The sequence below is a fragment of the Silurus aristotelis genome, assembly GCF_946808225.1.
Source record: "Silurus aristotelis genome assembly, chromosome: 13".
NCBI classification, from domain to species: domain Eukaryota; kingdom Metazoa; phylum Chordata; class Actinopteri; order Siluriformes; family Siluridae; genus Silurus; species Silurus aristotelis.
The window spans coordinates 20,142,643-20,164,507 of record NC_139586.1 but is presented as its reverse complement, the minus strand read 5'-3'; the positions used below and the strand labels follow the sequence as shown (position 1 = coordinate 20,164,507).

Genomic DNA, 21,865 nt, shown 5'->3' with positions numbered 1-21,865 from the left:
CAAGGATCTTTGGTGGGAAAAAACCAACAAGTTCTGCAGAAAGGAATGATAAGGAACCTGTACTTATCACAAATGAAACAGTCCAAACAGTGTGAATGCTTATTCGTGCCATTTGCTCGCTGATTGCATCAGACACTACTTTCACTATGATGACTAAAACTAGCTCTTTATGTACACATATCTAAGAATGGGCTGCAAAATCACTACTATAGACTTAGAAGTAAAACTATTTCTATATTAGGCTTGAAGTCCAGGGTCCATCTTAATTTGGGTTATAATTTCACACATTTTCTACATGACTGTGTGGGTTGCAATCCAAGGTGTACTTAGTGTTCCTGGGATAGGTTCCAAATCCACCATGATGGAGCAGTTGGTAAAGATTAATAAAATAAAGAGAACTTAATGCACATGGGCCACGATGACTGCTTTGTCTAACTAAGACAGACATGCTTTAATCATGTTTTCATAATCCTGAGTGAAGTTTTAGTGAAAGTCTACGTTTGGTTGTATTTATATCAATAGCTTTTATAAATCCTAAACCATCACGAAATTCAAATGCTACTATGTACCAAACTGTATGTTCTAGATATGGCCTTAATTTAAATAGTATGTACCCGTATTTGTGAACTATAAATGAACAGAATTTTGTGAATTGTGTTTGCTGTGTTGAACATTACAGTCGATCAGATTAGCAGTCTGAGGAAGTGGTAGCTCAGTGGTTAAAACCAAGTGGTCCTTGAGCCAGACCCTTAACCATCAGCTAAACCCTCAGGTCTCTTTGGTTTAACGCATCAGAGAAATGAGCAAGATGTAATAGTAAGTAATGTAATTCAAGAGAGCAATGCAGCAAGAAAACAACTGTTTTGGTAGTGGGAGTCAGCATACAGAGATAGACTAGGTTATTTCCCACTATATTTCACACTTGAACTGTGTACTGGTCAGTGATGAACAGTCTTTCACTGCAGCTATTGCCATGGTTTAATAGTTACTGTGCTGTCTTACACTCCTTGCACACATTTCCTTTATGTAGCCCTGTGTAGGTCTTTGCAGTCTTTATTAGTTCTGTTTAGTCTCAATAGATCAGTATAGGTCTATATTTTCTAATTTGGTCCTATGTAGTTTCATGTAGTTCTGTGTAATTTCATGTAGTTCTGCATAGTCTCATGTAGGTCTGTGTGGTTTAATGTAGTTCTAAATAGTCTCATGTATGCCTGTGTAGTCTCATGTAGTTCTGCATAGTCACATGTATGCCTGTGTAGTCTCATGTAGTTCTGCATAGTCACATGTATGCCTGTGTAGTCTCATGTAGTTCTGCATAGTCTCATGTAGGTCTGTGTAGTCTCATGTAGTTCTGCATAGTCTCATGTAGGTCTGTGTAGTCTCATGTAGTTCTGCATAGTCTCATGTAGGTCTGTGTAGTCTCATGTAGTTCTGCATAGTCTCATGTAGGTCTGTGTAGTCTCATGTAGGTCTGTATAGTCTCATGAAGCCCTGTGCAGATCTTTGTTTCCTCGTGCAGTTCTATGTTATCCCATATAGTTTTGCGTTAATCTCCTATAGTTCTGTATATAATAATAGTCATATAACAGGGGTGGCCAACCCGCGGTTCGCGAGCCGCATGCGGCTCTTTGGCTGGTTTCATGCGGCTCTTATGTTCCTTTCGAAGTCTGTGTGTGTTTGATTTTTAATGTGCGTGTTCGCTTTGCTTAAGTTCAATACGGTATTTTTAAGACTTAAATGAGCTTGCCCCTACTGGGAAACTTTTCGGTATATCAGACCTTGGCATGAGGCCAATCATAAATTACAGGGATGCACCGAGAATTTTCGGAAATACCTAAATCACCGAGACAACACGGCAGAAACACAACTGTAATGACGCAATAAAAAAGCGCAGCAGCACACGGTTATCTGGAGAAGAGCAACATGTCTGCGGTGTGCGGAGAGCGATTTGCAAAACATGCAATGCTGAAATTTCAAGAGGGGGTGTATCTGCAAAGAGTTTCTCCAAGTCGGGTTTAATTTATCACCTAAAATCCAAACATCCCGATTGCCATTCTAAATATGAGAAGACTTCTCGTGGGCTCACCACCTGCAGGAGGGACCGTAGGGGGGTGCTGTAAGGATTGGGAAGCAGTCGAAGGCGGGGGCCTGCTTAGACTGCTGCCCCCGCGACCCGAATTACGGATAAGCGGGAGAAAATGAATGAATGAATGAATGAATATGAGAGGAAAGCGGCGCAGAAAAGTAAAGTCAATCTAAACATGCGCACTCCGTCTGTAGAGGACGTTTTTGAAAAGGCAGGAAAGTTTTCCAGTGATGGTGCCAAGGCAAAAGGCATAACACAAAAAATTATGGATTTCATTGGCATTTGAATTGAAAAAAATTTTTCGGTTCATCCCTAAAATATTATCGTTGGTGTGGCCCTCTGACACAATGCAGGTTTCTCATGTGGCCCCTTGTAAAAATTAATTGCCCACCCCTGCAGTATATTCATCTCGCGCACATGCGCATTTGACATAAATACCGTATTAAACTCAAGCGAAGTGAACACGCACATAAAAAAAACCCCACAAACAAAGTCTTCGTTTTCTACCCTGAAACACGTGAAATCAAAGCATCGATCTGTTCTGACTGACACCCATGTGAAAGAATTGCTTCGAGTGGCAACAACGGAATACGAGGCAGATTTGAAGGGGATTGTTCAAGGCAAGGATGCCAAAGTCCCACTAAGTAACATGCATAGTAAAAGAAAAACGCTATTGTAAATTATTATATATTTTTTTGTGGACTTGGTTAAACAGAGTTTGTGTGTGTGAGACAGTGCACACAATGTTCATTGTTGAAAATGACTGGCCTGTGGTCTTAGAACTGTAGGAGTCAATTTCTGTCATTATGTTGGTGTGTGACATTTACAATAAATCTGGCTAAGCAGAAGTGTGTGTGTGTGTAAGAGGAAGGGATGGGTGATGTTCATGTGTGCCCATGTGTATGATGTGGCTCTTTGCGGTAACACAGTCAAAAATGTGGCTCTCGGTCTCTGACTGGTTGGCCACCCCTGTCATATAATAATGACTGTGTCATGTACTATAGGCCTGTGTTGTGTCATGTATGACTAAAGTCTCATGTAGTGCTCTGATTTCTCGTGTAGGTCATTTACATGAGAGATCACAGAATTACATGAGACTTTACAGACCTACACGAGAAAACAGAGCACTACAAAAACGACATGGGACTTCACAGATTTACATGGGATAATACAGAGCTGCATGAAAAAAAAAACATCCACAATATCGCAGTCTTACGACTGGTTGTTTTTTGTTGTATTACCTGTTAGTGCTGTTTTGTGTGTTTCTGCCCCCACTTTTTTGCTCTGCGGTCTTACGATAGGCAGAGCTGTGCGTCAATCATAATTACATGGTGGCTAAGTAAGGGACCAAACAAGACCATGATACCAAGCAGAAAAGGGTCAGCCTAGTTTAAAAGCAGCACTCTGAAGCCTGTGCCAGAAGTTTGTTAGACGTGGCCTTGAGTGTGTCTCATGTAGTGCTGTGTTGTCTATGTGTGTGTTGTCTTGTGTAGTTCTGTGTAGTCCTATGTAGTTCTTTGTTGTCTTGTGTAACTCCGTATGTAGTTTCTTGTAGTTCTGTTGGTAGTCCCGGGTTTTCTCACATAATTCTGCTTTGCCTTATGTAGTTGTGTGCAGGTCTTTAGTTTTTCTCATGTAGTTCTGTTTTATGCAGCATGTGTTCTTGGAGGACTGTTCATTCACTGTGTACTGTATTGAAATGTCAATAAAACCACTTGAAATCTTGTACACAGTAGTGTCATGTTGTAGTGCTCACTGGGTATTGTAATTGTTTTGGTCATTTTGTTGCCCTAGTTGTTAATATATATCTGGCCAAGATATCCCTGTTAATTCTCCCCGGCTCAGGATCCTCGCATGTTGTGGGTCCTGCCTGAATGCTTGAGTTGACAGGAAAGCTGGGGCTTTGCACCAACACCAGGAAGTGAAGCAGAAGTGAATCCGCATGCAGGAGCTGAACTGAATTTCATTCCATTTCATAACACGAACATTTAGGACTTATCCGAGCTGTAAATCTGTTTCGAGTGGGTTTTAATCGCGGTTTGAAGGCATGGCGTTGTGAAATGTCGGTAAGTCTTCTGCTTTGCCTCCAAACTTCTGCATCTGGATATGGGTTACAGTTTAAAAACGCGAACTCCGGGCATTTTAGCAGGATTTATTACAGTGATTTGACACGTTGATTACAGCAGTTTACTATATAAAACTGCACGGAAAGTGGTCCTTTTTTCATGGTGCGATTTATTTACTTGGGTTTGTTTTGTTTTCCGTTTAAGCGCACGCGCTGTTCAGTCAAGTAGGATAGTGTGACTGGTTATAATTTTGTGCGCGAGACAAAGTTAATTTTCCCCCCACCTTCACTTGAGTTATTTTAATATACTTTGTATATTTTAAAGAATTTCTTAGTGCGATCTAAAGAGTCCAAAAGTCCGGTAATACCACAAACCTTGATATCCCATAATCCTTCATTCCACCTTATTGAATGATCTGGAAACCCTGATAGAAACTGTCACGTTTGCAATAGTTATAATGAGAATTGTATTGGTTTTAGTAAACAATGTAATTAACCCTGTTTTCTGCTGTTTTAATTTGTTTGCCTTCTATTGGTTATGTCTACTGGATCCCATTAAGAATCAATAGAACTATAGGCAACTTAAAGAGATGTAGACATGCTGCTAACTACTGGACATCAGTAGGACATCATTAATATTATAACATGATGCACATTGTGCACAATTTGCCATTATTCCCACACTTTTGTTGTTGTTTGTTCGTTTGTTTGTTTTGTTTAGGTCTAAAAATTGGCGTTCCTCTACATTCTAGCTGCTGCTATTGAAACATCTGCTGTGAAGAAGAAAAACTTGACTGATTTTATTTAATATTGTCTATTGACTATTTAACTAACTATTTGACTGGTTATTTAATAAATGTAATCTTACAATGATCTTAGGAGTTTTAATTATGCATTTAGTTTTTCCCTAGAAAGGGCACATAAACCCTAATCAGCAATCCAGTGTAGCTGATGACAATAGTTCAGAAGACTGGCAATCATCATAAAGCTTGTGAATTAGAATGCTGCTTTTGGCTATTTGTTATGTTCACACAAATATTTGCGTAGGTGTAGGAATGTGAGTGTTTTGAAACACAAGGTATTCTGGGAAAGTTTTTTCTGATAACTTGGAGTGTGGCTGTGGGGATTTTGCTTTTTAGCCACCAGAGTAATAGTGAGGTAAGGCATTGCAGTCGGATAAAGAGACCTGATGTGGAGTCAGCCATCCAGTTTATTCAAAATTTGTTTTTACTGAGTTGCAGTCAGGACTTTGTTCAGGGCTCTTGAGTTAATCAACTCAAACCATGTCATTCTGGACCATGCCTTATGCACATAGGGAATGCCAAAACTTAACAGGTTCAGATTTCAGTTTCCAAAGACATCCTAGACAATATTGTAGCCTTCCGAGGGAAGGCTTCTTAATGGATTTGATGGTCAAGCATCCAAATATTTTAGACCATATAGTTTTCTATAGTGTTTATAAGTACAAAAATTATATAAACTATCAACCTTCGGTCATTCTGCTCTGTGTGTGTGTGTGTGTGTGTGAGAGAGATGTGGACACACCCATGGAAACCCTAATACAATTGTTGACTTTACATTTAATAAAATGAAAGCCATTTCAACTGAACACCTAAAAACATTTAATCAGCTTATCAAGGCCTTACTAATTTGGTGTTTAAAATATGGGAAAATGCCAGGCTCTTCATGTCTTGCCCCCACAGATGTACAGGTGATCTGTGACTGATTTAAAAATTGCTTAAAGGTTTATAACAGAGTTTAGTAGTAGTATGGTTAGTATGGTGGTCTCTGATGCTGACCTTGTGGTGGCATGCTTTGGTTTAATGGTACATAAAAGGATGTAATGGACTTCTGTGAAGTTCATACTGTCTGCAAGGAATCGATTAAAAAACCGATCTACGGCATTTGTGGTTTTCTAAATAGAACTTGCAAACGTTTTATTAAAATACAAGAACTTTGTTAATTATAGTTTGCTTTTTTTGCATTTAAAATTTCATGCAACAAATGATGGACAGATTTTAATTTGGATTTCTAATGTAAGAGATTACGCTGGACGCTTCTAAAAATGGGGCTGTTAGTTAACACACATTGTCTAATGTTTTATTTAGAGATTAATACGGTAGGATTGTTGAATGATTTACAAGCCTTGTGTCTGGCATGAGCAAAGAAAGACCTCTTACCCAGAGATGATGTTGGGAGGAACAGAGAGTGTGTAGTGACTGTACTGATGTTTGTTGCAGCATTGAAACTTCTAGCAAATGGCTTACTGTAGGAAGCAAAAAAGAAGACTCTGGTCTGTTTGTTACAGGGACTGATGACTTCATTGTTCCAGGCAGAGCATAAATAAGTCATGTCTGTATGCTGCAGTTCTTTTTGCTCATTGGGAGGAGAACAGACCAGAGAACAGCTATCAGGATGAAGTTGTTGGCATCTTCTGAAATTCAAATATAAGGATAAAAATAAAATAAATATTAAGTATAGTATAACTAAAAAGGATGAGAATAGGTTAAGATTATATATATATATATATATATATATATATATATATATATATATATTTTTTTTTTTTTTTCTTCTTCTTCTTCTTCTTTCAACTTTTCCCATTAGGGGTCGCCACAGCGGATCATCCGTCTCCATACCCAACCTGTCCATCACCACTGCAAACAGGAATAGGCTCAGAGCCGATCCTTGATGCAGTCCAACCTCCACCTTGGACCAGTCTGTCATTCCTACGGCACACTTCACTGCTGTCACACTGTCCTCATACATGTCCTGCACCACCCTCACATACTTCTCTGACACACCTGACTTCCTCATACAATACCACAACTCCTCTCTCGGCACCCTGTTGTATGCTTTCGCTAAATCTACAAACACAACTAAATCATGCAACTCCTTCTGACCTTCTCTATACTTCATCAACATTCTTAAAGTAAATAAGGCGTCTGTGGTGCTCTTCCTCGGCATGAAACTATACTGTTGCTCACAGATGGTCACCTCTTCTCTCAGCCTGGCTTCCACTACTCTTTCCCATAACTGTAATAATTGTGCAGTGAAGGAAAAATGAGACTGAGAGAGAAGTCCAGGTACTAGTTCCTGGGTGTTTCCTAGTTTAGACACCGAATAGCCTGGAGAAAGAAGCTCCTCCTAATTCTCTTTGTGTTTGCTTTCAAGGAGTGAAAGCGCTTTCCTGAATGTAACAAAGAAAATAGTCTATTGTTGCGATGGCTGAGGTCCTTCACAATCTTCCTGGTCCTGGTCCGGCACTACGTGCTGTATGTGTCCTGCAGGCTAGGGTGCAAGTGTAAGTGTACGGCTTGTGGTCTGTCTGTAAGGAACTTGGAGATCCATTGACACAGGGGTTGGCTAAATCCCAGGACATCCAACTAACTATAACTGTAACTACAAACAGCATTTTTGCATAATACCCTTTTTTGCAGTTCTATGAAAGAATGGGGTAGAGTCTTTGTTGTAACTCCATTTCCAGATCACCGCTCCAGTTATGTAACAGAATTGAAAAGTCTGCCAGGGCTGGAGAGATACATTTATTGACAAATCAACTGGGAAAATACAAGAACCAGTGTGCTTCCCAATGAATTAATTTGTGTAGATTAGGTTAAAAAAAAAAATAGTAGCTCATTGAACAAAATCTATGGTGAGATACATGAAACAATTCTCTGTATAATTCTTTTTTTCTTGCAAACAGACAGCTAAATAATTCTCGCATTGCACTTAATTTATATAATTGGAACATTATTTGACTTTGACTTCTGATATTTTTGAGAATATGGTAAGTGCTTACTGTAAGGAGGCGAATTCCGTGATGACTTTGCATCAAATTTTTTTTCCACGTATCAGCATGTTTCTAATTCTGTAACGAACGCCATCAATGCATGCTTATTAACCTGCCAAATTAAAACTCTCCTACTGACAGCCAGCTCACGCTTCAGGCAGATGGTGGGCTTCAATACATGTATTTGTAGTGGTGTATTTGTTGAAATGCAAAAGGTTTTCGGACATAAATATTTTAAACATGCATACCATATCAAATCTTTTCTATGCTGAAGGTTAATAAGAGATCGGGTTTGTGTGTTCTAGGAGACAAACAAAGAATATTAATATTCTGCACACAAAATCTGCTTGTTGTCGGCACGTGTCCTCTGTATTGTGCTGCAGGGACAGTGGTAGTTCAGAGGTTAAAGTTGTTGACCGGCAGGAAGTGAATTCAAATCCCAGGACTACAAGTTCAGTCAAAAATCCTGACAGACAGACCACAAGCCGTACGGGTGGGCAAACACACTTCTTCCTCCCTCACCCTCAGCACTGGAGCTCCTAAAGGTTGTGTTTTGAGCCCCCTGCTGTACTCTGAACACATATGACTGTGTGGCCACTTTCAACCCCACCACCATCATCAAGTTTGCTAACAACACTGGTGTGGTGGGCCTGATCTCCAATAACAACGAGACGGCCTACCTCCAGAGTCAGGCAAGCCATCCAGAGGGTGGTGTGGTCGGCTGAACGTACCATCCGCACCGAGCTCCCTGACCTGCAAGACATCTACAGTACGCGGTGCTGGACCAGGGCCAGGAAGATTGTAAAGGGCCATCTCAACAGAGTCTTTTCTCTATTGCCTTCAGTAAAGCACTTCCACTTCTTAAAGGCAGCCACTAAAAGAATGAGAAGGAGCTTCTTTCCACAGGCCATTTAGTGTTGAGAACCAGGAAACACCTAGCAACTAGTACCTGGGCTTCCCTCTGTCTCACTTTCCTTTGCTGCACAATTATTTGTACTATTGAAATGTCACTTTTAACACTGGACTGGCACAGCAGAGTGTCACTTTATACTGGCACATGGACACTTTAATGACACTTTAAATCTGTACTTCTGTCAATATCCTACCGACCGGCCGACTGACTGACCGATTTGGAAGACAAATCTCCATCCCAGTCTCAGGTCTTTTGCAGACTTCATCAGGTTTTCTTCCAGAATGGTCCTGTATTTGGCTCCATACATCTTCCCATCAATTTTAACCATCTTTCCTGTCACTGCTGAAGAAAAGCAGGCCCAAACCATGATGCTGCCACCACCATGTTTGACAGTGGGGATGGTGTGTTCAGGGTGATGAGCTGTGTTGCTTTTACGCCAAACATAACGTTTTGCATTGTTGCTAAAAAGTTTAATTTTGGTTTCATCTGACCAGAGCACCTTCTTCCACATGTTTGGTGTGTCTCCCAGGTGGCTTGTGGCAAACTTTAAAACGACACTTTTTATGGATATCTTTAAGAAATGGCTTTCTTCTTGCCACTCTTCCATAAAGGCCAGATTTGTGCAGTATACGACTGATTGTTGTCCTATGGACAGAGTCTCCCACCTCAGCTGTAGATCTCTGCAGTTTATCCAGAGTGATCATGGGCCTCTTGGCTGCATCTCTGATCAGTCGTCTCCTTGTATGAGCTGAAAGTTTAGAGGGACGGCCAGGTCTTGGTAGATTTGCAGTGGTCTGATACTCCTTCCATTTCAATATTATCGCTTGCACAGTGCTCCTTGGGATGTTTAAAGCTTGGGAAATCTTTTTGTATCCAAATCCGGCTTTAAACTTCACCACACCAGTATCTCGGACCTGCCTGGTGTGTTCCTTGTTCTTCATGATGCTCTCTGCGCTTTAAACGGACCTCTGAGACGATCACAGTGCAGGTGCATTTATACGGAGACTTGATTACACACAGGTGGATTCTATTTATCATTATTAGTCATTTAGGTCAACATTGGATCATTCAGAGATCCTCACTGAACTTCTGGAGAGAGTTTGCTGCACTGAAAGTAAAGGGGCTGAATAATTTTGCACGCCCAATTTTTCAGTTTTTTATTTGTTAAAAACGTTTAAAATATCCAATAAATTTCGTTCCACTTCATGATTGTGTCCCACTTGTTGATGATTCTTCACGAAAAATTACAGTTTCATATCTTAATGTTTGAAGCCTGAAATGTGGCAAAAGGTCGCAAAGTTCAAGGGGGCTGAATACTTTCGCAAGGCACTCTATCTATCTATCTATCTATCTATCTATCTATCTATCTATCTATCTATCTATCTATCTATCTATCTATCTATCTATATAGAGAGAGAGATAATATATTTAACTAATATATATATATATATTACATACAGTGGAACCCGGTTATGTCGATGTCCTAGGGGGTCGCCAAAAAGCATCGAGATAACCGATGATCGAGATAAACAAAATCAAAATGGCGGCAGTATATTAACGTTCTTGACATTTCTGTATGTACATGATGTGCGTTAATAAATGAGAATGTGCATGCATGTGTTTTTGGAGTTTTTTTTTTTTTTTTTTACACAACAGCGTTGCCGCGATTTGTTTGATGAAGTCATGCTATAAAAATACATACAGTACATGTTTGTTAACCCTTCGGCGTGGCAGGTGTTTTCTCAGCCGCTTTCTCTGAAGCTCCCGGCTTCAATCGCGCACATATGGTGCTCGTTTATTATCACCAGCATCTATTTAAACTTCCACACTCTCACTGTCCGTTATTGTTGGTATATGTTGGTTCACGGCGGTCGTTGTTCTCGCGCATGCGTATCCCGGCACGTGCCTTCCCACCGGCACTCTCTCAACGGCTGCGCTTTTCTTCCCAAAGCGCATCGCGGATTCCCCACGTTCCGCGCTGCGCTCCTACCAAGCGCGGCTTTCGCTTCCCGTTCATGGCATACCATTTAACAACAAAAGGCATATGTGCAGTAACTAACAGCAGAGATTCACCAGTATACAATACAACACCTGTAGCATCTGTAAGGTTTGATTTTTCCGCCACTTTCGCGAGTTCTTCTGCGGCTGCACAGCGCCGATTGACTTAACCGACGTTAAATGCCAAATTTTTCCCCCTTTGTGCTCGAGATATCAGGGTTCTCGACATAAAAAAAGTCGACATAACCGATAAAAAATGCTAAGACAAAGCGAGAATTTGGCGGTTCCACTTCAAAAACGTCGACTTAATAGGGTTGTCGAGGTAACCGAGGGCGAGATAAGTGGGTTCCACTGTGTGTGGTATGTATGTATGTATGTATATATATATATATATATATATATATATATATATATATATATATATATATATATATATATATATATATATATATATACACACAGTATATTCTATTTTGCACAGTCATAAAAAAACATTTTACTACATGTTGTACTCTGTATAAATGTGTATATGACAAATAAAAGTAGAATTTAAATTGAAAAAAATTTGACAAAAGCAGTTTCCTTCTTAGCCCTGATGTAGTCAAGCAACCAAGCTTTGTTAAGTGCCATAATACATTTTATATTATTAAATTTTAATGAACTATATGTATGTATATATGTAAGATTAAAAAGTATTGTATCATTCGATATAACGTTCCCAATTCAGCGTCTTTGCATTGAACAATACTACTGATTGACTTTTGGTACATGGCCTCGTCTAGGCATTGCTGTAGTTGTGCCTCTTTCGTTCCATTTTATAATAATGCATTTGCAGAACTTTGTTGTTCACATGCGGTTTTCCAGGAACAAATATATCCATACACAGAAATGGTGGTTGAAAATTGTGACTTTTGCCTTTTTATTTATTTATTTATTTATTTAGCAAAGTATATATGTAAACTATGTAAATTCCCCCTAATAGGAGAAGCCGAAAGAAAGTTTATATGTAAATTCTTCCATTTGTAGACGATTTACTTCCACATCAAATAGTAAGGTGTCACATGGTACAAATCAGAAACGGCTCTACCTTTGTGTAAAGAATTAAAATAGACATTGTAAGACTTATTGCATATAATGTATTTTGTATAAAGAATCTACGTATCATTTCATTGGAAAATGAACCGTAGTGCTGCAGCCTTATGCTGATATGTTTGCATGTTTCACTGATTTGATTAGCACTGATTGTCCTACTGCTGCTTTGCTAACTCCCTAAGCAAGCATAACCTTTGGCCAGACAAAGAGATGCTTAAGATATAAAAAAAAAAGTTCTTACTAATTTCACGTTCTATTTGGAGCATTGTCACTCTGATGTGAATATTTTGTTTCGTCTTTTTCAGTGAAAGAGTAAATATTAGGGCTGTATGGGGGTCTTGTGATGCCGTAGTGGGACTGAGACACCCATGTTAATTCTTTTAACATGTACTGGAATTTCGGCGCCAATGAGGACTCGGAAGACCAGCCTGCCTGCTGCGATGCCAAGCAAGATGGTGAGTCCTTCTCTGATCACTGATTTGTTATTTATTTTTTTGTGGTCATGTGGAGATTTGCCTAATGCTTTGATGACTTTCGACTAACATAACCAAGAAACAGTGTTTATTCTCATTGTAGTTGTTTTATTTGCACAATGAGCACCAGTGAGATTCCTATTTGCTGCCTCCCTGATGGCGTTTCAAGCAGACCATAAGCCACAGATCATAAAACGATTCAAACCAGTTCACCTTCATCAAAAAGGTTAAATCACTGTTACTTTCTCTCAGTCATAAGAAAGCACTTGAGTTCTTCAGTTTATTGCTCTGGTGAAAAGGATGCATTGGAGAACCTTAGAGCAGTGTGTTTTCATGTAAGAGAGCAATACACATCTCCATTAGGTGGCTAGTCTTAATTATTTTTATGGACTTTAAAGAGAAATGCCTTTTTTGGGGTATTATTGTATAATCAGCAATTTTTTTCATCATTGGTAAAATCTGTTTAAAGCTAAAAGTGAGACTGCTGCTTCATTTAGCACCAAACAGAAAAATCTGATATCGAAATTCAAGGGTAAATCCCTAGAATGTCCTAAAGCACATACTGCTGTCGTGAAAATACGTCTAAACGGTAACAATTAATGGTCTGTACTAACATACAGTGGTATGCTAATTTGCTCATTTATTCAAATCTTGGAGAATATCATTTGAATTTAAAATGTCAATCGCTAGATTTCTGTGCTTTTCTAAACAAATCTGTTTGGTTAACAAGCCAGAGAGCTTGCTTTTTTGAGGAACGTTTTATAGGGAAATAGTCTGGCCAAACCCATAAACACATTCTTGACAGCGTCTGTTCGAGTTAGAAGAATGATAAATTAAACATGAAGAGGAAAAACCTTAAAGAAAACTGAAACTTGTCTAAATATATGCTTGACTTCACAGCAGAAGTCTCAACGCTCTCTCTGATCTGCTGTTTAAGTCGTTTCTTACAGCCATGGGGTGACAACGCAATGTTTTTATGAGTGAGTCAAAATCAATCCAACAGAAGCATTAAGTCCATCTTCCGGAACACAGTCCCAAAGTCAACAAGCCATTCGTGTGTCTTTTCTACTAGTGTGTATATATATGTCCCTCAGCATCCTGGGCAGACCTGTGAGATGTACCAGCAAGAAAAATTTTATTTGAATTGCCCAAATAAAATTTTAAAAAGCATGCATTTCTGGTGTACATTTCATGACAATCATTAGACACCCTTATCTAGCAGCTAACAGAAGTGAAAGTCACAGTTTATATTTAGTTCATATATACAGCTGAGCAGTTAAGTGTTAAGGTATTTTCTCAGGGGTCTAACAGTGACAGTTTGGCAGTGCTGGGCTGTAAACTCATGACCTACTGATCAGTAGTTCAATGCATTCTCCAGTGATGATCTTTGGTTTGATGGTTATGACATGCACACTGAGCTGGAGGTAAAATACCAGGTCATTATCAAGTGATTTGTTCTTGGCAAAATATGTTTAATAACTATTGGACAGAGTGGTACAACATTTGGCTAAATAAAGGAAACCTTCCTTAAGCTCATAAAATATGATTACATTGAAATATAATAATAATTATTATTATTATTATTATTTTTCTTTTAAGAAATAGTGAAGAGTAATAGACAAGAGTGTACTTGTACATAAGCACAAAATGGAAACACAGAAGTTTGTGCAAAACAGCATCTGCATCAGTCATGGTGGGCACAGTGTAGGGAGGAGGATTATTATAATAATAATAATAATAATAATAATAATAATCATACAATAATAATATTAATTTCTGGCTTTATTTGTTTAATTTACATACCAAGCTTGCATCCACAAGACCAGCAAGCATTCCATAGTTCATAGAAAGCAGGAGGTCATTAATCATCCATGGTGGATCATGTTTCTGAAAACCCCTCGATTGGGGTAAGAGAAGAAAAATCTTTGGTGAGAAGCAGCAGCTGAAATTAGCACAAGATACTGTACTTTCAGACGGAAACAGGAAAATGCAGCAGGACTAAAGCACCGCTGCTTTAAGAAAAGCACTCATGTGCCATAAGAAAACCATTCATGTGCCACAAACTGGTGAATGATTGTTAGGTGTTTCTTTATCAAGCTCTGTACTAAAGCCAGAACTAACATCTGTGCAGTGGCTGTGGTTCGAGGAACCTCAGCGTCTGCTACTTATAGAAAAAAAAGAAGTGAAACTTTGCAGTTCCAAATAGGTGTTGATAAGCATCTGCACTGTGCGTTAGCAGTGTGGAGTAAATAATAAATGAGACTTGGTTAGCAGTAGTATTTACCGGCCTTGTTCTTTTACATAAATGGATTTAGTTGGGATCATTACTGTTTGTCTAACACAATGTCTAACATTGGAAAATAGATTTTTTTAAGGTAAATTCGAAATTTGTTGATGATTGACTTATGATAATTGACTTAGATAATAGTTAACTTATTTTTACTTTTTTTTTGTAATAAAGTGCTTCAGTCTTGTGACAGGTTATACAGATATTTATACAGACAAATATACAGATTAAGAAAGTACTTGCCAGATATTCCTGCAGATCCTTTCATGTTAAAGGTGTCTTGGCACTATTCAGATCAGTTACTAATTAATCTAATTAATTACATTAATAAATTTTTTTATTATGGTCATGATAATTTCACTCTTAAATGGCATCCAATGTTTTTGAAAATATTTTGTACCACTCTTCTGTTCAATACACTTGCCCTACATGTGCTGTAAGCTCTTTGAGAACACTGGCTTCAGCAATCAGACGAAACACAGCAAATGTGAAGAAACAGAATACAAACAGAGGTGTACATTAATTACTTTTGAACATGAGTTTAAATGACATTGGTCACATGTCCCGTTACTATAGGCTGCGCATATTTATGCACCGAGGTTATTGTTTAGGCAGCCATCCCATTTTTCTTAATTTATTTCCTAATAATTGGATACTATATCATATTAAAGTTGGAAGAAAATCCAACATTTTTATACATTATACACTGCATATCAAATATTCATTCCCCTTGAACTTTTGTTTAGCTTTATTATATTGTAATATGAAATCGGATTGGAATTTGGGTTAAAGCTGAATATATACAGAGCGATTTACATTTATAAAGATGGTGGAGTTTGAGTGCAAATCAAGTTCACGAAGCTGCAAAATCTCAGTAGGAACAATAATACAGGAAAATGACCAAATATCTTTTTTCAGTAGACATTTGAATGCTGTAACCTTGAGTCAGGTTCAGTGTTGTCAATGATTTGACAATCTCAGCATCAGCTATCAAAGTGTCGCTACCAGCTTCTGTTCGTGTGTGTCTGTGTGTGTGAGTGTGAGAGAGAGAGAGAGAGAGAGAGAGAGAGAGAGAGAGAGAGAGAGAGAGAGAGAGTGTGTGTGAGTATATGTGTGTGTGGGAGACGGTGCACATCCTTTCCTTATGTCTCAGTCCTGTCACGTCTGCACCACGTTTATGTGACGGTGCACCCACAACATCCTGCACGATATAGAAAGCAATTCCAGCTCACTGATGTAGGTGTACGGATGCACGGACAGGGAATATGGAGTCTGAAGTCATCTAGTGAGGGACAGCAGGACTCCTCTTCCCTGGAACAGCCCGCTGGGAGCTCTACAGGGAGGGTTGGATTTCACCGCCTAATGGGCGGGGGGGTAAGGGTATAGCGGTGGACACGGCTAACCTTGCCATTAAGGACAGGGAGGAGGGAAAACAGGGAAAGAGAAACTGATAACGCTTGCAGATTCAAAGTAACGCTATTGCAACCTGGAGATGCGAAGCCATGTCATGCAGGCTTGGATGATTTCTGTGTCTCATGGACCTTATGCATAAGGAAGCAGATGTCGGATGTTCTCCCAAAGCATGAGAAGGTATGTTTAAGTTGCTGTCTCCACGTGACGGCGATAAAAACAGATGGAGGGAGAATTAGGGTCAAGTTACATGCTGCATCGAATGGCTAAACTCCAAAAAACTCAGCACTTCAGGATCTCCAGAACTGTTTTGATGTGTAAAGCGTCATGCAATATTATAGCTTCATGCAATAACAAGATGTGATTTGGTTTACGATCGTTTGTAACCTATTCAATGGTATTCTTGAATTTAATTGGTCAGTGAGTATTGATTCATTTTCTAGAACAACATCTCGGACAGAAGTTCTTGGTTGCAAGTTTGAATCACTGGTTTGCATTAAGAACTCGTTCTCATTATTGGTATAACAGCTGAAAATCAGGGGCTTGTTTGGTGGATGAACTACACAATAAATAAAGATTATAATCAGGTTTTCTGTATGGAGACATTAATGGAAAGAGTCTATTGTGTCTTCAAATTGAAGCAGTAAGATTTCTGCCTAACTTGACAAGCTGGGATCCTTTTTCTTACTCTTTACTTGAAAAGAGAGTAAAAAAGAGAGGTGATGGAAGATTAAATGAATGTGGCTGTTATAAGGAACTAATTTGTTTCATGGATGTTCAGCAGCATTAAATTGCATTTAAATTAATGGCACTTGGTAGATTTTTATTTTTTTTTAAACAACTGAGTTTTGAACAAAATCCCATCAGTGGCAGCTTCCAACCTTCCGATCAGAAGTCCATCGCCTTAACCACTGAGTACCACTTCCCCTCATTTAATGTTGCTATTAACGGTTCAAATGTACAAAATGGCTCCTAATTGGCACAACAGAAAATCATTAGCAATATTTAGAAAGTCACCCAGAGATGTTCTCCCTATGAGTCACTAGTGATAGCAATCATCCCCATGTACACTATATGGCAAATGGTTTGTGGACAGGTTCATGTGCTTTTTTTTTAAAGCAAAAATTTCCCATTCAGTTCCCTTTTGCTATTATAATAAACTCCACTCTTCTGGGAAGATGTTTCACTAGATTTTAGAGTGTGTAGATTTGTACTCAGTCATCCAGAAGGGTGTTCATAGAGCGCAGGGGCATTGTCAAGCTAATAGTGCAAGTGAAGGGAAAATTTTTGTCCAGACATAGAATGTCTGGCTGGAAAAAAAGGATGTCCCACTACTTTCGTTCATATGTTTTATGAAGAAAAGGGTATAACACTCAGTGTGTTACAATGCCCTGATTAGAAGTATAGCTGACTTCACATGCCTCAGAGGAGGAACGTACGAGTTTTGCATTTGATCTACATTAGAAAGGGAAGTCAGTTTCATTCAAGATCATTTTGAAAATACCAATTTGTTTACTGAATTCCATCTTTTGTCGAATGATTCCTTTAAAACAGTTTCGCTGCTGGTGTTCATAAAGGATCTAGATATTGTTTGTTTAAACAAACGTATTCTTAACGTTCAAGGTCTTTCTTGCTTAAACAGTTTAGACTATTTAATTATTCCTCTGAGACGTACTGCTTGAGTGGTGGAGAGGAGTTGAGAGACAGACATGCCAATCAAACATAAATATCATTTCAAATATTAGGCACCAAGACATCAGATCAGTCTCGAGACTACGTCATTTCTTAGATTTTTCTCCCGGTACATATATCACATATATCTAAATTTTACTGATTTCACTCAATCATTAAGTAGAATCAAAATAATGAAATATCCATTCATTCTGAAAATGATAAATAAACTTTCTTTCACGTTTTACTCTGGATGCCATTCCTAACGCAACCCTATATATATATATATATATATATATATATATATATATATATATATATATATATATATATATATATATATATATATACATACAATTTTGTAGAAATATTGTCGTCATCTTGCTCAGACCTACGATATCTAGTTTTGTTGGTGTGGCACAGATCATATGACCAAATAATGATTAATATGATTTGGACTGCTTTGATGCAGAAAATGAACAGGCCCTGCAGTGCTTTTATGATCCACTCCTTTTTCGGGTAGAAGTAAACATTTGGGTCTGAGATGTGTTCATAGAGAGTTATGTATTTATTTTATTTTTTTATAAGAAATATAATTCTAATATGTTGTTCTGTGTGGCAGGAAATAAAAGGTAAAAGATATACAGTACAGACCAAAAGTTTGGACACACCTTCTCATTCAAAGTGTTTCCTTTATTTTCATGACTATGAAAATTGTAGATTCACACTGAAGGCATCAAAACTATGAATTAACACATGTGGAATTATATATGGAATTATATACATAACAAAAAAGTGTGAAACAACTGAAAATATGTCATATTGTAGGTTCTACAAAGTAGCCACCTTTTGCTTTAATTACTGCTTTGCACACTCTTGGCATTCTCTTGATGAGCTTCAAGAGGTAGTCACCTGAAATGGTCTTCCAACAGTCTTGAAGGAGTTCCCCGAGAGATGCTTGGCACTTGTTGGCCCTTTTGCCTTCACTCTGCGGTCCAGCTCACCCCTAAACCATCTCGATTGGGTTCAGGTCCGGTGACTGTGGAGGCCAGGTCATCTGGCGCAGCACCCCATCACTCTCCTTCTTGGTCAAATAGCCCTTGATGCCTTCAGTGTGACTCTACAATTTTCATAGTCATGAAAATAAAGAAAACTCTTTGAATGAGAAGATGTGTCCAAACTTTTGGTCTGTACTGTACATACATATACAGTGGGTACGGAAAGTATTCAGACCCCCTTAAATTTTTCACTCTTTGTTATATTGCAGCCATTTGCTAAAATCATTTAGGTTCATTCTTCTTCCTCATGAATGTACACATAGCACCCCATACTGACAGAAAAACACAGAATTGTTGACATTGTTGCAGATTTATTATAAAAGAAAAACTGAAATATCACATGGTCCTAAGTATTCAGACCCTTTGCTCAGTATTTAGTAGAAGCCCCCTTTTGCTCTAATACAACTAGGAGTCTTTTTGGGAAAGATGCAACAAGTCTTTCACAACTGGATTTGGGGATCCTCTGCCATTCCTCCTTGTAGAGCCTCTCCAGTTCTGTCAGGTTGGATAGTAAACGTTGGTGGACAGCCATTTTTACGTCTCTCCAGGGATGCTCAATTGGGTTTAAGTCAGGGCTCTGGCTGGGCCATTCAAGAACAGTCACGGAGTTGTTGTGAAGCCACTCCTTCATTATTTTAGCTGTGTGCTTAGGGTCATTGTCTTGTTGGAAGGTGAACCTTCGGCCCAGTCTGAGGTCCAGAGCACTCTGGAGAAGGTTTTTGTCCAGGATATCCCTGTACTTGGCCGCATTCATCTTTCCCTCGATTGCAACCAGTCGTCGTGTGCCTGCAGCTGAAATACACCCCCACAGCATGATGCTGCCACCACCATGCTTCACTGTTGGGACTGTATTGGACAGGTGATGAGCAGTGCCTGGTTTTCTCCACACATACCGCTTAGAATTAAGGCCAAAAAGTTCTATTTTGGTCTCATCAGACCAGAAAAACTTATTTCTCTGTTTTTTAGCAAACTGCATGCGGGCTTTCATGTGTCTTGCACTGAGGAGAGGCTTCCGTCAGGCCACTCTGCCATAAAGCCCCGACTGGTGGAGGGCTGCAGTGATGGTTGACTTTCTACAACTTTCTCCCATCTCCCGACTGCATCTCTGGAGCTCAGCCACAGTGATCTTTGGGTTCTTCTTTACCTCTCTCACCAAGGCTCTTCTCCCCCGATAGCTCAGTTTGGCCGGACGGCCAGCTCTAGGAAGGGTTCTGGTCGTCCCAAACGTCTTCCATTTAAGGATTATGGAGGCCACTGTGCTCTTAGGAACCTTTAGTGCAGCAGAAATTTTTTTGTAACCTAGGCCAGATCTGTGCCTTGCCACAATTCTGTCTCTGAGCTCTTCAGGCAGTTCCTTTGTCCTCATGATTCTCATTTGCTCTGACATGCATTGTGATCTGGAAGGTCTTATATAGACAGGTGTGTGGCTTTCCTAATCAAGTCCAATCAGTTTAATCAAACACAACTGGACTCAAATGAAGGTGTAGAGCCATCTCAAGGATGATAAGAAGAAATGTATAGCAGCTGAGTTAAATATACGAGTGTCACAGTAAAGGGTCTGAATACTTAGGACCATGTGATATTTCAGTTTTTCTTTTTTAATAAATCTGCAACAATGTCAACAATTCTGTGTTTTTCTGTCAATATGGGGTGCTATGTGTGCATTAATGAGGAAAAGAAATGAACTTAAATGATTTTAGCAAATGGCTGCAATATAACAAAGAGTGAAAAATTTAAGGGGGTCTGAATACTTTCCGTACCCACTGTATAAGAAATGAGGAAAGTATTTAGAGTCGTATTCCTTGCCCCTGTAGCACATAGTGTTGTAATTTTTAGTAATGATGTGACAGTGTTTTTTCTGTTTAACAGTCAGAAAATAAAAAACATACTCAATTCTGCCTTTTGCAAAAACATATTTAAACGTGATACGCCTCACAGTGGTGCCAAAAATATAGATGCTATTTTGTAGGTTTTTTTATATCAATATATTGAAAGAAGTTGCTAATTTTACAAGAACAGCATATTGTTTTATGTATCTTATCCCATTACATTTGAGCAACAGTATAAAAAAATTTACGATTGGATGTAATACGTTTCATCTATTTGTAGTTAATAGCTGTAATTAGTTCTTGTTGTCATTTACAGTATTTTAGAAGCAGATCTTTTTCACACACGCACACGGACGCAAACTCAAACTCACACTCTCTCTCTCTCTCTCTCTCTCTCTCTCTCTCTCTCTCTCTCTCTCTCTCTCTCTCTCTCTCTCTCTCTCTCTCTCTCTTTCTGTCTCTCTCACACTCTTATCTTTTTCCACACTCTTTCTCTGTCTCTCTCTCTCTCACACTCCTTCTTGTGAAATGAATACGACAGTAATATGCAGCTTATCATGTACACAGGGGAAAAATGGCACAGTTCTACACCTGAAGATTTTCTCTGACCTGAAAGCATACAGTATAGCTACAGTACAGCACTATCTCTAGATGTTACAAAAAGCTGATGCTAAAGACTCTTAAATGCTAAACAAACATCTCATACAAAACAATGGGGTTTTTGTTTTGTTTTGTTTTGTTTTTAAAGCACGCCTTTTTTTTTTTTTCGTTTACATTATTTTGCTAAATACGGCATTTAGCAGACTCCTTTATCCAGAGCGACATACAGAAGTGCTTTTTTTAGTCTCTATCAATAAATAAATCAACACTGGTTCACTAGGTTGGTGTTTTTGAAGATTTACAACCGTTGTATCTTTAAGTGAAAAGACTATTCGTCGATCAGTTTGATTATTCACGGATTACACGTGCAAATCTGTGGCATGCCGAAGTGTTTACTGTTTGACTCCGAAGCTTTCTGGAGGAGTCGTAGTGACTCATCTCCAATTATCAGTAACATAATGGATCCACTTAGATGGTCAGATAATTGATGGAGGTCAGTGTAATGATGTTTGCCTGCATCTCTTATGCCTTTCTATCAGTCTTGCTTCCTACTGCATACTGGCTTGAATAATGGAAGCGAAAGGAGGCAG

General features: G+C 38.8%; 1 protein-coding gene across 1 annotated transcript in view; it reads left to right on the top strand.

The window, feature by feature from the left end:
- Positions 1-3,956: 3,956 nt before the first annotated feature.
- The window catches only part of lrrk1 (leucine-rich repeat kinase 1), a 108,780-nt gene continuing 90,871 nt past the window's right edge, over positions 3,957-21,865 (top strand). Inside the window, exons 1-2 of the mRNA XM_083558967.1 lie at positions 3,957-4,152; positions 12,253-12,402. Of these exons, the coding sequence (XP_083415093.1) occupies positions 12,333-12,402 (70 nt within the window). The 5' untranslated portion in view covers positions 3,957-4,152; positions 12,253-12,332. The remainder of the gene's footprint in view (positions 4,153-12,252; positions 12,403-21,865) is intronic.